The 16,461-nt window shown below is 41.8% G+C and overlaps 3 protein-coding genes across 3 annotated transcripts in view; 1 reads left to right on the plus strand and 2 right to left on the minus strand.

The window, feature by feature from the left end:
* Positions 1–915: 915 nt before the first annotated feature.
* T265_00959 (hypothetical protein) lies at positions 916–3,527 on the minus strand (the record flags this gene model as incomplete). Its single annotated transcript, XM_009164874.1, has 2 exons — positions 916–1,044; positions 3,378–3,527. The coding sequence occupies 2 exons, from the start codon at positions 3,525–3,527 to the stop codon at positions 916–918; spliced, it is 279 nt and encodes a 92-aa protein (XP_009163138.1).
* The window catches only part of T265_00961 (hypothetical protein), a gene marked incomplete at both ends in the record, with an annotated part of 57,524 nt that continues 44,546 nt past the window's right edge, over positions 3,484–16,461 (plus strand). Inside the window, 3 exons of the mRNA XM_009164876.1 lie at positions 3,484–3,629; positions 7,753–7,850; positions 11,007–11,062. Of these exons, the coding sequence (XP_009163140.1) occupies positions 3,484–3,629; positions 7,753–7,850; positions 11,007–11,062 (300 nt within the window). The remainder of the gene's footprint in view (positions 3,630–7,752; positions 7,851–11,006; positions 11,063–16,461) is intronic.
* The window catches only part of T265_00960 (hypothetical protein), a gene marked incomplete at both ends in the record, with an annotated part of 91,224 nt that continues 87,713 nt past the window's right edge, over positions 12,951–16,461 (minus strand). The window contains one exon of the mRNA XM_009164875.1: positions 12,951–13,043. Coding sequence (XP_009163139.1) covers positions 12,951–13,043 — 93 coding nt within the window. The remainder of the gene's footprint in view (positions 13,044–16,461) is intronic.

The following is a 16,461-nucleotide window of genomic DNA, read 5'->3' on the forward strand; positions in this document are numbered from 1 at the left end:
ATCGCCTCGTACACTCAGATGCCTTGAACAAAAAACCAAAGGCTCTCCTCAAAAACTGAAAACAGTAAAAAATAAACTATTCAGCGTAAGACCGGCTAATTTGTCCCTTAATTGTGCACAATCGGAATAAATTGTGGTGTTCGACTCCACTTTGAAGGTTTACCCAACTTTTGGGCATGTAATTTCGCCACTAACCAAACTACTTCCAACGTTTGGAAGATATATTCTCCGCTGATCTCCACTGTTGCGAGGATACTTGAGCATGGTGATCAGAACACCGAATGCCAAGTTAAGTTTAAGTGTGCTTGGTTTGTTACCTATCAACTCACACATATACGCATGTGCCCGCAGGCGCATACGTGCACACATACATACAGGCACACACGCGAAAGACTATTTGGGAATCCTCACCGCTCATAAGACGCACAAAAGGAGAAATTTATGACATGCTGGTGCTACCCACTAATCGGTTTGACCTATAGAGTGATGCACACGGGAAGTAAATCCCAGCACTGTCGTTGGTCTCATCATCATCATCATCATCATTGTCACCATCATCATCATCATCATGAGCTGTAAAACCTCGTACTTGTCGTACAGTGGTTGTACCTGTGCAGTTTCGTTCACCGATGATTTGGGGTTTTGGTTAGACAGCTGCGCATTGGAGGCGGGAGCTGATAAAGTGGTGCATGAATCCAGCACTGTCAGTGGACCGTCAAGCGGGGGGATTGGGAAGGGAGCTATGCATTGAAGGCAATAACTTGGATGCGCGAGCGCCGTTGAGGGCGCGACTGAGCCATATCTGACAATGTCTCTAACCATTGGTGTGGCCCGTCTCAGGGTTTCATCCATGAAGACGGCAATGACAAGCGCAGCTGAGTTTTCTGGTGATGGCCTTTGTACTTCGCTGCCAATTCATTGTTTGACCGCCTCTGGATCTCCTCCACCCTTCACGTATGTGCGAAAAATACCCTTCGAGGAAGTTGGTCGACTGGTATAAGCAGCACGTGGCCAAGCCAGCATTGGTTTAGCTGTATGACAACCCTGAAAAGAGAAAACAGACCCAGAAACCTCTCCTTTGCCTCATATCCTTTTCTGTTTGAAAAAAAATAAAGTGTCTCTCTCGTGCATGATGCTTTCCAATATGACGTGCAGCACAAAGATCGCCTCATGATTTATTTGAACTAAATCATCCACAACGTTAAGTAATTTAGATTACTCAAAAGGAGATAAAACAGTAGTGAACTGTCGGTGAACTTTTCAAGAATTTTCCACAATCCCCAAAAAGCGGACCATTTCTACGCCGAAAATGCTTTTTATTACTATTTTTCCTGTTTGGATTTCCCACTTGAAATAACAATAAATAATACAAGATAAATAAATAAAAACAAATAAATACTTAGAATAGGATTGATTTCAGTGTACCTTAAAGTACAGGATTCACAAAGGCGAGCACAGCTACTCCGTTAAAAATGGGAAACACTATATCATCCCTTTCAGTTCTTTTTTATTACTGTTGTTTGCAAGTATTATCAGATAATCTGTTTGTTTCAGTTTGACAATCCTCGTGGGTGAGGTGAATGTATGTGTCCCGGTAAAAATGTGACCGGGTAGACCTTCCTTATTTTACTGCTATGTTTTGTTATCAGAACGCACACTCTGCACTTTCTATATTACTTCGTTCCTAAAGCATGTGAGTAGCGATTGATGTATGTGAGCTTGGCTTTGTATTCATGGGACAAACTATGCCGACCACGAGGAAGAAGTGACAACCTCGCTTATAACATCCGTCAGACTCACCGGGAGTTCATCAACTTAGGTGGTCAGAAAAGAATCAAAGTCTATCCATTGTACTCATCAAAGAGTGGACGAGCGGTCAGTTGGTTAGGCTGGGGTAGCGTAGGCAGGCAAAAGGAATCATAACACAACCTGGTTGATATGCGAACATTTATGGGATGAAATGTCACTATACTGGTGTTGTTACATGATGTAATGAACAACATTAGGACAGGCTTGATGTATGACTTAACGAATCAGATTTACTGTAGCTTGGTGGTCTACAGTGACCAGTGCCACACATTACTACATTATGGTATGTACTTTATTACATTCATATCACTCAGGGCAATAAGTCTGCGCACCAAAAACGATTACGATTATGGGACAGAAACATCCAGACCGGATCAACTGGACGTCACTAAATAATTGCTTCGTGTCCTGTAGATGAGGAACACCAAACCCAGAAAGAACCTTTTCATTATTGTTATTACAGATGCTCAGTTTCTGAAGGTCTATAAACAGAATCCTGTTCCCAAAATTTTTGACCTCCTTGTATGAACTTTGCATGGAGGGGTTAAGCAATAGTAACGTGATGCAATGCTATTAATGTTGTTTGGTTTTTTGGGAGAATACTCTTAAGCCTCACTTTACTCAACTCTGCGGCTCCCACTGCTCCAAGATCGTCCGAACATGCTGAACAAAATTGCTGACTGTATTCGCTACAACACTACATATCCGAACACCAGTCTCTCAACTCAGTCCCATTACGCTGAGCAACTGCCACAGCCATTAAAGCCGACGCGCAATGTTCCTACCCCGATGGCTCCAAGTCACTCGCAAGCGGTGCACAGAGCACCCCAAAAATAACGCACCTTCCGTGATTACCACCAGAACTTCTTATACTGACAGTGAATCAACACAGACATAGCGATCTGTTGTTTTTTGATTTCTTCACGTTCTCTTCAATATAACAACCCCTTGCGTAAATCGTATGCTTTCACCCTTTCTTCTTATCATGTTCGCTTCCGTGTGCATCACGTTAATATGTTTAACCCACTGCATGGTTTTGTCATATAAGAGGTCTCGAGTGCCCCTAAAATTCCGTTGTTTTCAAGTTTCCTTTCTCCGAGCCCAAACCAGCGGTACTAATGTGTGATTTATGTCAATTTCTGCAGTTAGTTCCCAGCAGTTTCGGTACAGTTACTTTTTGTTTATTATTCTTTATTTTATCAGTATCATTATCAGTACGTTATTTTATTTATTCTTATTTCTTCAGTTTGTCATTCTGCAATGGTAGTTATTTTTATTTTGAACTCTTCAGTTCCTCCCGGCCAATCATTATTCGCCATCATCATCATCATCATCATCATCATCATCATCATCATCATCATCATCATCATCATCATCATCATCATCATCATCATCATCATCATCATCATTGTCACCATCATCATCATCATCATCATGAGCTGTAAAACCTCGTACTTGTCGTACAGTGGTTGTACCTGTGCAGTTTCGTTCACCGATGATTTGGGGTTTTGGTTAGACAGCTGCGCATTGGAGGCGGGAGCTGATAAAGTGGTGCATGAATCCAGCACTGTCAGTGGACCGTCAAGCGGGGGGATTGGGAAGGGAGCTATGCATTGAAGGCAATAACTTGGATGCGCGAGCGCCGTTGAGGGCGCGACTGAGCCATGTCTGACAATGTCTCTAACCATTGGTGTGGCCCGTCTCAGGGTTTCATCCATGAAGACGGCAATGACAAGCGCAGCTGAGTTTTCTGGTGATGGCCTTTGTACTTCGCTGCCAATTCATTGTTTGACCGCCTCTGGATCTCCTCCACCCTTCACGTATGTGCGAAAAATACCCTTCGAGGAAGTTGGTCGACTGGTATAAGCAGCACGTGGCCAAGCCAGCATTGGTTTAGCTGTATGACAACCCTGAAAAGAGAAAACAGACCCAGAAACCTCTCCTTTGCCTCATATCCTTTTCTGTTTGAAAAAAAATAAAGTGTCTCTCTCGTGCATGATGCTTTCCAATATGACGTGCAGCACAAAGATCGCCTCATGATTTATTTGAACTAAATCATCCACAACGTTAAGTAATTTAGATTACTCAAAAGGAGATAAAACAGTAGTGAACTGTCGGTGAACTTTTCAAGAATTTTCCACAATCCCCAAAAAGCGGACCATTTCTACGCCGAAAATGCTTTTTATTACTATTTTTCCTGTTTGGATTTCCCACTTGAAATAACAATAAATAATACAAGATAAATAAATAAAAACAAATAAATACTTAGAATAGGATTGATTTCAGTGTACCTTAAAGTACAGGATTCACAAAGGCGAGCACAGCTACTCCGTTAAAAATGGGAAACACTATATCATCCCTTTCAGTTCTTTTTTATTACTGTTGTTTGCAAGTATTATCAGATAATCTGTTTGTTTCAGTTTGACAATCCTCGTGGGTGAGGTGAATGTATGTGTCCCGGTAAAAATGTGACCGGGTAGACCTTCCTTATTTTACTGCTATGTTTTGTTATCAGAACGCACACTCTGCACTTTCTATATTACTTCGTTCCTAAAGCATGTGAGTAGCGATTGATGTATGTGAGCTTGGCTTTGTATTCATGGGACAAACTATGCCGACCACGAGGAAGAAGTGACAACCTCGCTTATAACATCCGTCAGACTCACCGGGAGTTCATCAACTTAGGTGGTCAGAAAAGAATCAAAGTCTATCCATTGTACTCATCAAAGAGTGGACGAGCGGTCAGTTGGTTAGGCTGGGGTAGCGTAGGCAGGCAAAAGGAATCATAACACAACCTGGTTGATATGCGAACATTTATGGGATGAAATGTCACTATACTGGTGTTGTTACATGATGTAATGAACAACATTAGGACAGGCTTGATGTATGACTTAACGAATCAGATTTACTGTAGCTTGGTGGTCTACAGTGACCAGTGCCACACATTACTACATTATGGTATGTACTTTATTACATTCATATCACTCAGGGCAATAAGTCTGCGCACCAAAAACGATTACGATTATGGGACAGAAACATCCAGACCGGATCAACTGGACGTCACTAAATAATTGCTTCGTGTCCTGTAGATGAGGAACACCAAACCCAGAAAGAACCTTTTCATTATTGTTATTACAGATGCTCAGTTTCTGAAGGTCTATAAACAGAATCCTGTTCCCAAAATTTTTGACCTCCTTGTATGAACTTTGCATGGAGGGGTTAAGCAATAGTAACGTGATGCAATGCTATTAATGTTGTTTGGTTTTTTGGGAGAATACTCTTAAGCCTCACTTTACTCAACTCTGCGGCTCCCACTGCTCCAAGATCGTCCGAACATGCTGAACAAAATTGCTGACTGTATTCGCTACAACACTACATATCCGAACACCAGTCTCTCAACTCAGTCCCATTACGCTGAGCAACTGCCACAGCCATTAAAGCCGACGCGCAACGTTCCTACCCCGATGGCTCCAAGTCACTCGCAAGCGGTGCACAGAGCACCCCAAAAATAACGCACCTTCCGTGATTACCACCAGAACTTCTTATACTGACAGTGAATCAACACAGACATAGCGATCTGTTGTTTTTTGATTTCTTCACGTTCTCTTCAATATAACAACCCCTTGCGTAAATCGTATGCTTTCACCCTTTCTTCTTATCATGTTCGCTTCCGTGTGCATCACGTTAATATGTTTAACCCACTGCATGGTTTTGTCATATAAGAGGTCTCGAGTGCCCCTAAAATTCCGTTGTTTTCAAGTTTCCTTTCTCCGAGCCCAAACCAGCGGTACTAATGTGTGATTTATGTCAATTTCTGCAGTTAGTTCCCAGCAGTTTCGGTACAGTTACTTTTTGTTTATTATTCTTTATTTTATCAGTATCATTATCAGTACGTTATTTTATTTATTCTTATTTCTTCAGTTTGTCATTCTGCAATGGTAGTTATTTTTATTTTGAACTCTTCAGTTCCTCCCGGCCAATCATTATTCGCCACCGTACTTTCCCTGCTGTCACTTGTGTAGCGCTGTGCTGTTCCTCCCATCATAAACTTCCTGAACGGATTTTCTTCAAACTACTTCCAGGACCCGTGGACAAAATTACTTGCTGATTAAAAGTGCAGGTGATGTTTTGCACCTAGCCCAACATATAGTCTATTCTGTACTACATCTGGCCACCTTACAATGATGACTACCCGGATGATTGATCCCCCTTTTTCCTTTAGATTTTTTCCGTTACTACTTTGACCTTTCTATCCGCTTTCTGCACTCTCTAGAAATTTCGTTTTTCAGCCCGCACATGTTTCTTTGATTTCACCCGTCGCCTATCAATCCCTTGCAAAACACCGCATTGCTCACCTGGAAACTTTACCGATACTTTGAGTTCTGGTTCTGTATCTGCATGACTTAGTAGTGAGTGGGCATTGTTTTCCTTCTGCCGTTTGTTCGAATTTCCAGAGTCCAATTCTGACGTCACCAAAATGTTAACTTGTCCACCTTGTCACTCTTATTATTATTGTTATTTACTTTGTAGTAGGTTGATTCACGATCTAACGGTGAACTCTATCCAACTTAAAGGAGGGTTGATAATTCCTGAGGGGACCACGAGTGACAGTCAATAACATACTGGTAAGAAGCCATTACATAAAGGTGCTCGTAAGAGTAAAGCCAGTCAAGGTAAGTTTGGTTGTACTGAAGATTGATTTGAAATGGATAGCAGTATTACAGGCCCTTCAAGGCTAAAAGAGTGCTAGCGAATTTAGTACACCAGCAGTGGAATCAAGTGATGGTCATATAGAATTTTTCAGAAAAAAACGAGGAGTACATTCCCTGCATATGTGTTGACAAAGAGCGTATAGTTCACATAATGTGACTTTGAAATGTCTTGGAGGAATGAGGATAGCGGATACACCATTCGTAAGCCAGCTAATCAACTTCAGTCAATAAGAACCAGGCTTGCTTTATGAGGCTTCCCATTCAGGAGCCCCGCAAGTTGCATAATATACTTCAGGGATCACATGGACGTAATCTGGGGTTACTAGACTGTTTAGAGCAGCACGGCATGATGGTAACGTCGAAACCGTTCATAATAGCTTCTCGAAATCAGTACAGCTCAGAGAGCAGATTCTAAGTTCGTCAGCAGCCAACTGTGATTAACAGAATGCGCATTGTCTGTCGCTTGTTTTGGGGTTCTCAAGATATGCTTTGGAATCTCAGTGGAACAATCTAAGTGTGTGATTGCTAAAGGGGAGACAATTTTCCTCTGCGATCATTTGCCCGTTTGTGATTTGTGTTGCCTTAAGGTCCATATGACATACGTTCCGTAAATTCGTTGGATAAACGTTCCTTAGAACTGAATGATCCCTTGGCTGGTTCGTTCGAAATTATTGCGCCGCTCTCGACCGCTACCTTTTCGCTTGATTGCTTTTCATGATACGTTCTGCTTTCTAAGTAGTTTTCTACTCTCTTTTTGACTGGTCTATTCACAATAAGTCTTGTGTTGTGCCCTGATTTCCTTAACTTTGTTTAATTAGTTAGGCTTTCCTGTTTCCTTATTTGTAATGGTTGATGCCCTTATTTCTGAACTTTAGGTGATTAGCTTGGCGCATATCCCACTTGAAATGAGCTATCCGTTATTTGCAGGATTCCCTATTATTCTGAGCTCCTCTTCTGATTCTTGCATAGTTTTAGACCTTATAGCTTTGAAGTTTTTTCGCCTTTATCGGGAGGGGGCAAATTGGGCTTATTTCAATATCCATCAGAAATTTCGCCCCATAATTGAGGCCAGCCTAAGCTGAGAAGCCAAGAAGCACCGTACAGCTATTTCGTCGTTATTGAGAATCATCAGAAGTGCGCATCTCACGAAAGCGCGACATTCCGGCCAGTGACTGAACGCTTAATCGTTCTGCCATAAGCGGCTGAACACCACTATGACTGGTTTTCACAGGATATACCGTCGATCATCGCTCAGTCACGCAAACCACATCAAGTTGTTGACTGGTCCATCGAGCGAGGAATTCCAAGATGTGCATCGCTCTTTCCCAGGTAAGGATTCATCAGGCTGATATTCAGTCGGTAATATCCGAACGGGTTCAAAACTCTTGGTTTTCTGAGATGCGCACTGCTATTGATTCCTAGTAAGGATGAAATACTTGTGCAGTACTTGTTGGATTTTCAGCATAGATTGACTACAATGACAAAAAGAAATCTCTCATGAAAGTTACTAAACATTTTCAAAATTCAATCATTTTCAATGGGGAGTCTTCGGTAAAGTAACATTTCTCCAGAAATCCCTGTTCATTATTTGTAATTACCGGAAACAAGTAGGTAGAAATCATTCGTGGAAAATCATTTGCTTCTCTGCTCTTTGTGTCGAAAGCTTAGTGACAATCGATTTAGAGTTTTAGCAATAAATTTTCCTTCTTGTGTTCTCCAACGTAGTGGTAGTTGCGTTTTTTGCATTGGATCTTAAGTACAACAAAATTTTTCTTTAGTAGACCCGTTTTTCATTTGGTTTCGATAGTTCCCTGCACGTGATGTTCACCGATCGTTAGGCTATCATGTTGCCCTGAAAGTTACGAGGCAATTTCATGGATGTTCTTAGTGTATGAAAGCGTACTTCGTTCGCTTATCCTGTGCGCTGCTGTGCTAGTTGCACGCAATTTGCTAAGCAACCACTGGATAAAATTTCTTAGGTATCCGTTTCTCCGTATGGGGTATTTTTACTTTTAGTTAAGGCCTAGCGTTTCTTGTGCGAATCCTGTTCACACTATCCATTTAAACTTTAACAGGTTCCCTCAGGGTAAACCACCATCCAGCAACACGCAGTTTCTCTGTACCAACGTACTACTTAGTCGCGAACTTCTGCTACTCGGGCCTCTATATTCCGGCCTTCTGTTCAATTTCGCCAGGATTTTGGTAAAGTTTCCAGCCTGCTAGATAACCATATGACACTAAATACAATGGTAGTGAAATTGGGTGATCATAAAATCTAGTACTTTTAAGAGGGAATTTAAAATGCCCTATTCAAAGTCTTCTGATGAGAACGTGGATCAGCTAAGCTAGTATGAAAGCCAAGTATTCATTATTACTCAGTGACGCAACCGAATTGAGTTTCCTCATGAGTCTTCTCATGAGGGACACACAGGTGGAAGTATGTAGATCATTTGGAAACTTTGATTTTTACTTCAATAAGGTGTCTGCAAGCAAGCACGACTAAACTGCCAATGCTATAAGATTAATCATAGTAATCATCTGTCCCTGTACTAACGAGCTTTTACTAAACTGGCGTCCAATTGCACTCGACGGCTTAAACAACTGGAGAGACTGACTGATTCCAGTATTCCCTTATTATTTATGGGATGAGGGTGGGTGGGACTGTTCTGTATATAACCTCCTGGAGAGTTTATCTTTAGACCATGACATATGGTGCAATGCTCTTTTCGTAAGAAATTATACAGAAGCAGAGGTTTCTGGTCAGTTTTTTGTGACATACGATTCTAGCTACTGGTGCACTTAAATAAGGAAGGAGCTCGTACGTCCACCGTGGATGACAAACTCAGAAAGGCATGGTGATATACCAAGTTTTAAATCACCTCTATTTGAACAACTCCAACAAAATTGTCCTTTGCAATCCTGAAGGATTCATAAGAGGGCAATCTCAATAGTAACAACAGCCAACTGAATATCATGGCTGAGTCAGAACCGAGTCTATCTGGAAGAGCTGAGAAACGCTCCAGAGTGAAATATTCCAATCGTTTTTTCAGATGGATTTATTGCCACATGTTAAAGCAGATTTAATCCCGGATAGTTGAATACTACCTGCTGCTAGTCTCACCATTTTAAGACTAATCAGGAAAAAATCGTCCCAGATCTACCATCTTCTCCATTTCTGGTCTGAGCGGCAAACAAGACACTCATACGGCTTGGCATTTGCTTGAAAATGGGACGGTATTACCTTCGACTCAGGCGTACCTTTCCTTTGCGATATTTTCATCAAATTTTACCACGCAAAAGTAGCTTCATGTTTCAGCTGAACCCTATTCCAGAAGGATCAAATAACTACTGATAAAAAACATGGACATGCGGGTTCATGTGACTGTTACTTGTGCCTCAGGTAGAGTCGGATAGAAAATATACTTGGAATACCTGGGACGTATGTGGGGAATGGTAAAGACCAGTGGTTCGGAGGGGAAAACACGCGTGTGGATATCACGTTATCATTTAAGGTCTTCTAAACAATTTAAAATTGGAAACCTTACTATTTGACGCCTGTTGTTTTTCTTGGTATTCTTGAATGCCATTGCTTTTGTGTCAAGCACATTTTTCCGCAAACATTACCGATGATATTGTCGACTGTTTGATGTGATTTTGGTTCCATGCTACTTCTATTTTCATAGTAGCTAGAAAGGGAACCAGATATGCGAGTAGCAGTGTCACAGGCGTAGTTTCAAGTAATTTTTGCAAACCGCGTTACTTCAGACATGAATACATAAATACTTCACAACTTTCTGGGAGAAACCAACTGACGTAGTTCACTGGTGGGTGAACCTACTGAGAAGACGCCAAAGTACAGACTGTTCAACTCCTAGACCCAAAAATCGAAAGGCTGCATGTTCCGGTGAAGACGAATTGCTTTGGTATCTTGAGCTCCTATGGGATATCTAAACTGGAGAGACCACCCCATCCTGGACCACGAAACATTTATTAAAGCCGTTAGGGTCGAAATTTCTGTTTTGAAAAGTTAGAATATCAATTCTACTTGTTTAATATTTCGTCAGTTTGCTTGCTGCAACTTCGAGAATCCGTTTTTAAATAGTGTATTTGTCTTGTGTTCCTTGGTGTCCAGTTTGCACTGGTGCACACGAAAGATCGTTGCAAATCCCCTTTCTGGTATCTCCTTTCAATATCAAACAGCTTTACAAGGCAGAGTTACAAAAAATGTACTCATTTGCAAAACTATTTGGTTTTCACGAGAAACTCAATTGATCTCTCGGCTTATGATATTCTACACTGAATGTGCCACGGGCCGCCTCATGTTTCAGTTGGCACGGTACTCGAGGTATCGCAGTATATTTTCACAAGGTTGCTGAAGGGTTTTCAGCAAAAACAAGGCTTATGCAAAATATTTGCCCAGAGGTTGATTGGGACTGTAGTCGAACAGAATTTTTGGTATTATGTTCTGAGTACCTGTACTTTCAGACGAATGTCTTCAACTTGACCGCGTGCTCATGCGGACTGGACACTATGTGCATAAGGTTAGTTATAATATTTTGTTGGTAATATTGGATTTCTAACAGTATCAAACAAACCCATTTTTCTATCCATTTTTAAGCTAATTTATGTACGAACCGCCAAGTTTCTTGATTGGATTTTTGAGCGAGCTTCCCCCTACTTTTGAGTTTATTTTCAACGTTAGTTTATTTATCAAAGCATCACCTTAAACGGATCTTATTATAGAGGCCTACTCCTTCTGGACCTGATTCTTCGGATGAATTCTCATACTATTAACACCTCCCCTCATTTGCATTATTGCCAATCACATGCACCTTTTTTACTCATCGACCGTCACATTTTGATGCGTTCTTACTTGTGCTTCCCTTTTCACACCGTATTTACTTTAAGCCTGCACACTGAAACCTGTCCGCATGCGACTTACGCTCCAGCTAAAGCGACCATAAGAATTTTCTAATCCCCACTAACCCTGTATCTTCATTCAGCTGAAAGTTCTTTTGTCTAGCTTTTGAATCGTATAATCAATTTTTCTCTTTAAAACGTTCATTATTTAGTAACAAATTCTTTAGTTGCGTGCATCCTGAACCACTTCAAAGATAAATGCATACCTACTAATGCCGAAGGCGGACAGGAAGTAAGAAATTAAAATCCAGGTTGATCGGTCCAGTGTAATCAAATTATGCAGTAGAAAAGCAGCCACACAATTAAAGCTTTGTTTTTTTCCTGGCAATTCCTTATTGTACAATACTTGCGCCGGCTTGACCTTAGTTGGCGCGGCCGTTTTTCACCGGTGGCTTGCCTTACTTAATTTTCCTCCCGCTTGAAGTACACAAAAATTAAAAGGCAACCTTCTCTACTTTCCACGTTACAGCGGAACTCGTTAAGGTGCGATTTTTCCATCACTTATTTTAAGGCTTTAAACGGATGAGTTTGGACAAGCCAGTGAGGAAAACAATGCTACCGGGCGGGTTCAGTTCACGTAATTTCGTCTGTCGTGATAAGTGTAACAGGGTTAAAGTGGAGCAAAATGCAACTAGTTGCATACTTTGCATAAAACTAAACTGTAGCGCAGCCTACCAATAAAACCGCGGTGATCTTACAGTGGGAACTTAGATCGATCAACCGATGTTGCTTTGAGGAGCTTCAGTCTAGGTGGACGACTACATCGTGCTATGAAACAGAAAGGGCAGTAATGGTCAGCGTTGTGCCACGTCTCTATCAAATGCCCGGTAATCACTGACTTGATTTTATAATTCTTTCAAGTTAAATCAAGATTAGCCTAGTGGGTACAAGCTCGTTTGGGCAGACGATCGTTTGCTAGAATTCCTAGCCTCTGGTCGATTCTAGTAATATACATATCCCTGCTACTGCCGCTGATTTGGTAAATGCAATGACTAGTTGACAAGATCGACATTGTAATTGGGATCAGCGGCAATAGCATAGTCACTCTACATTCCCTAACGTTCAGCTGTGCCGTATTGTATTTTTGGTTCAGGTTTACACTTAAGCCGACTAATACATGATCACTAGCGTGAAGAGTACTATGATTTGCAACTTTTCATCGCTTGTTCTGGAATGGTTTTCAGTGGAACTGTCGGGACGGTTGTTTGACGACAGCACATAGTTCAGCAAGTGAACTTCCTCAAAGAGCATGTTTGGACTGCAAATTAGTCTTATCCATGAAAATACTGTTGCATTGCACAGGACAGGAAATTGGGGTGCCTTACTGTCCAGTTGGTTTTTTTGCAGACGGAGCTAGACATGATGCCGTCAACATTCCTAGTGATTTTTTAAGTAAAAAATTCCATCGAGAAATACATCCTTTGCAAATCAATTTGGTTTCCACGAGAGACTCTATTGAACCTCTTGGTTATGATGTCCTCCAGCTGAATGTGCTGCACACAGGCCGCCTCATGATTCAGTTGGCACGATATTCGGGATATCGCAGTACATTTTCATAAAGGAAACTACTCCCAAGGTTGCTGAAAACTCTTCGACAGGCCACTACTGGTTTCGCCCTTCTTGGAGCTCGGGGACTGCGCCTATCTGATGAGCCCTAAGAAGGGCGAAACCAGTCGTGGGCTGTCGAAGAGTTTTCAGCAACCTTGGGAGTAGTTTCCTTTATGAAAATGTACTGCGATATCCCGAATATCGTGCCAACTGAATCATGAGGCGGCCTGTGTGCAGCACATTCAGCTGGAGGACATCATAACCAAGAGGTTCAATAGAGTCTCTCGTGGAAACCAAATTGATTTGCAAAGGATGTATTTCTCGATGGAATTTTTTACTTAAAAACCACAAGTAAAAGCCATCAACCCAGCTTTATTTTTGAAATGTGGCGATGGTTCCATTTGTTGTTTCATATTTACCCCAAGTTTCGCTTCACATATTTTCTACTCCATTTCTGCTACACCCATATCCTAAACTGGTTTATTGCGTAAAAATGAGATTTTCAAGATGCTTTCTATGTCGCGTATCGCCGTATGAGTGACAATGAAAGGCATTCTCAAATATCCGTATAAAGTACTTAGCAGTAAGTTAATTCCCTTTAACAGCATGAATAGTTCTACCCATACCGCTCAGACCTGTCATCAGTAAGCACTTGCAGTCAAACTAGGGATGATTCAAAAAAACGTGCGTGTTCATAATTCCATCTGCAAGAGCTATCACAGCATAATTACATCAAGAATGATCACATCCCGCACATTGCTTTCTTGTGTGTGCCATTTATCTATCTATCTATACCTCCATACATCTGTCCAATAATCCAACCATCTATCTATCCTTTCATCCGTCTATCTAAATATCCTTCTTCCTATTTATGCAAAGACTGATGCGCCCACCTAAGTCTTTCTCCCCTAACAAACACCCGCATCCGTTTTCATGTTGACGAAAGCATTTCTTTCAACTGGAATCAGGTCATTCCTCCGTTTTTCCTGTTTCATCAGCTTGATCTTACTTTGAGGCTGACTGGGGAATAAAGTGTTCCACGACATTCACGAGATACACTCATTTGCATACTGATTTGATTTCAGTGGAAGACCCAGCCGAACCAAACTCTGTCTCTCATTTATGATGTCGAAATGTTTTGGGTAACTTTGGGTTGTGTGATCTGTCCATATTTTTTATTTGAGCACAGCTCGGTTGGGCCCAATCGCTCACATTCCTGGGCTTTGCTGGCACTAGTGTTGGTTTGGGTAAGAGCCCAATAGAATTTCATTCGCTCATCAATGACCTCGCTCAACGTGTATTACTCCTTACCCTAGTACTGCATGCAATATAAGCCTAGTTGTACAATTCCTGGCGTCAGTAGCCAGGAACTCACACAATTTGTATCCTCTCATCATGTGGGATAATGAATTCTGTCTTTTCATCCGACGACATATACGAAGTGTTTCCTGATGTTGAACAGCGTCACCTGAAGAAGTCTGAGAAGTACTTTGCCGTGAAGTTTCGCACACTTAAGTTCACCGTCGTGGTGGTGTTACCATATTCTACCAAAGTGACGCAACTGAACTCGACTTACGGTTGGGATGATATAATATCAAATCCAGATATTCGGTGACGCTGACAGAAAGTTTTTTTGAGTTCTTTCAGTAATGACTTCTACAATGCACCGGGCAGGTGATGCGCAGACTTGATGCTAAATCAACACCCATGTCACCATTCCTGTCGTCTTATTCAGCTTAACGCCACCGGGTAGATCTGCTAAAAGCTTGGACTTGTTGGCCTAAAGTTACTGGGGGCCTGGTCATTGGAACGGATGTCGGTCAGCACTACTAAGCGCCAAACTTTTCCGAGTCGTCGATCGTAGGTGGCAGCACTCTCGGTCGTTATTACAGCCCAATCATTATCACAAAGAGAGGAGTCGTTGCAAACCACAAGATATATCTGCAACAAAAGGATCAGGTAAAGCAAATTTTCGGGTACCACAATCATATACTTGAGGATTTCCAACTAGAGACCAAAGTACTTCTAACCTAGTGACAGTTTCCCCAGACGATCGCTATATCTTTTATTATGTTGCGGCGTTTACAACACTTCCAGGGTGTGAAACTTTTGATGTGACCTGCCGGTGGGGCGGTGGTGCCCAGCACCAGTGGGCAACCAAAACACCCCATTGGAATGGTGATGGACCCCACTGTAGGGCCTAGAATACCTCTAGTGAGCTATCGATAGACACCAGAATTCGAATTAGTTGGTTGAAACAAAGCTTTTACGCCAAGTCTTGGGAAGCAGTCAGAAAATGGCAACCAGAACATCGTGTGGCTGACCCGTCCACGCCTACCTGACGAGCCAATAGCAACAGTGTTAGCGTGTCTCACAGAGGTATGGTAACGGTTTATTTTTTAGACTACTTAATTTTTCATATTTAGATACCTTGTCGGCTGTCTGCGCTAAGGAACGGGAAAATGGTCAGAGACATCAGAAAAAAAATCAAGCAGCCGACCAAATTACGATCATGGAGTGACACATTCTGCACTGTTGCTACGTCGAAATTCTCGTGGTCAATTCACGCCGTACCTGGGATACCAACTGGAACGAATATTCTATCATCGCTTTCCACCGAAAATTGAGAAGAAACTGAGGAAAGCATCGTAGTTCCAAGATGAGAAAAGATACGGATTATTTACATTCAGGAACGCTAAACCTAAAATAATGTAACTCGGGCGTGAATCACGGGGATTTTGTGGTAAAATGCAACACTGAGAGTATTCTATGGCATCGAGTTGCACTTCGGTAAGCTGACTCAGGATTGCCACATTAACTAATAAAAGTCCCTAATAGTGCTCATACCCAGTACCCAACGTGGCATCAATGTGTGGGTAAGGTTACTGATAACATGAACATGTACCTTGATCAGCTGCTTTTGAACTTGCTGGTTACATAAGGTGGTATCAAGCGATAGCCTAATGATAAGCAGTGTATGGAGGATTTCTGCGGGTTTGGTATTTCCTATGGGCCAACATGCAAGATGAACCATACATTGGGACACTCTTTTGTACCTTGCTATACCGGGGATTTTGTGGTAAAATGCAACACTGAGAGTATTCTATGGCATCGAGTTGCACTTCGGTAAGCTGACTCAGGATTGCCACATTAACTAATAAAAGTCCCTAATAGTGCTCATACCCAGTACCCAACGTGGCATCAATGTGTGGGTAAGGTTACTGATAACATGAACATGTACCTTGATCAGCTGCTTTTGAACTTGCTGGTTACATAAGGTGGTATCAAGCGATAGCCTAATGATAAGCAGTGTATGGAGGATTTCTGCGGGTTTGGTATTTCCTATGGGCCAACATGCAAGATGAACCATACATTGGGACACTTTTGTACACTTGCTATACACAAATCAAAGGACTTATCCTGTCTCAAACTTGAGCGGATCCATGAGAAAGGGAACTGAGTGGAGCAGTTT

This window comes from Opisthorchis viverrini (assembly GCF_000715545.1).
Source record: "Opisthorchis viverrini unplaced genomic scaffold opera_v5_10, whole genome shotgun sequence".
Classification (NCBI taxonomy): Eukaryota; Metazoa; Platyhelminthes; class Trematoda; order Opisthorchiida; family Opisthorchiidae; genus Opisthorchis; species Opisthorchis viverrini.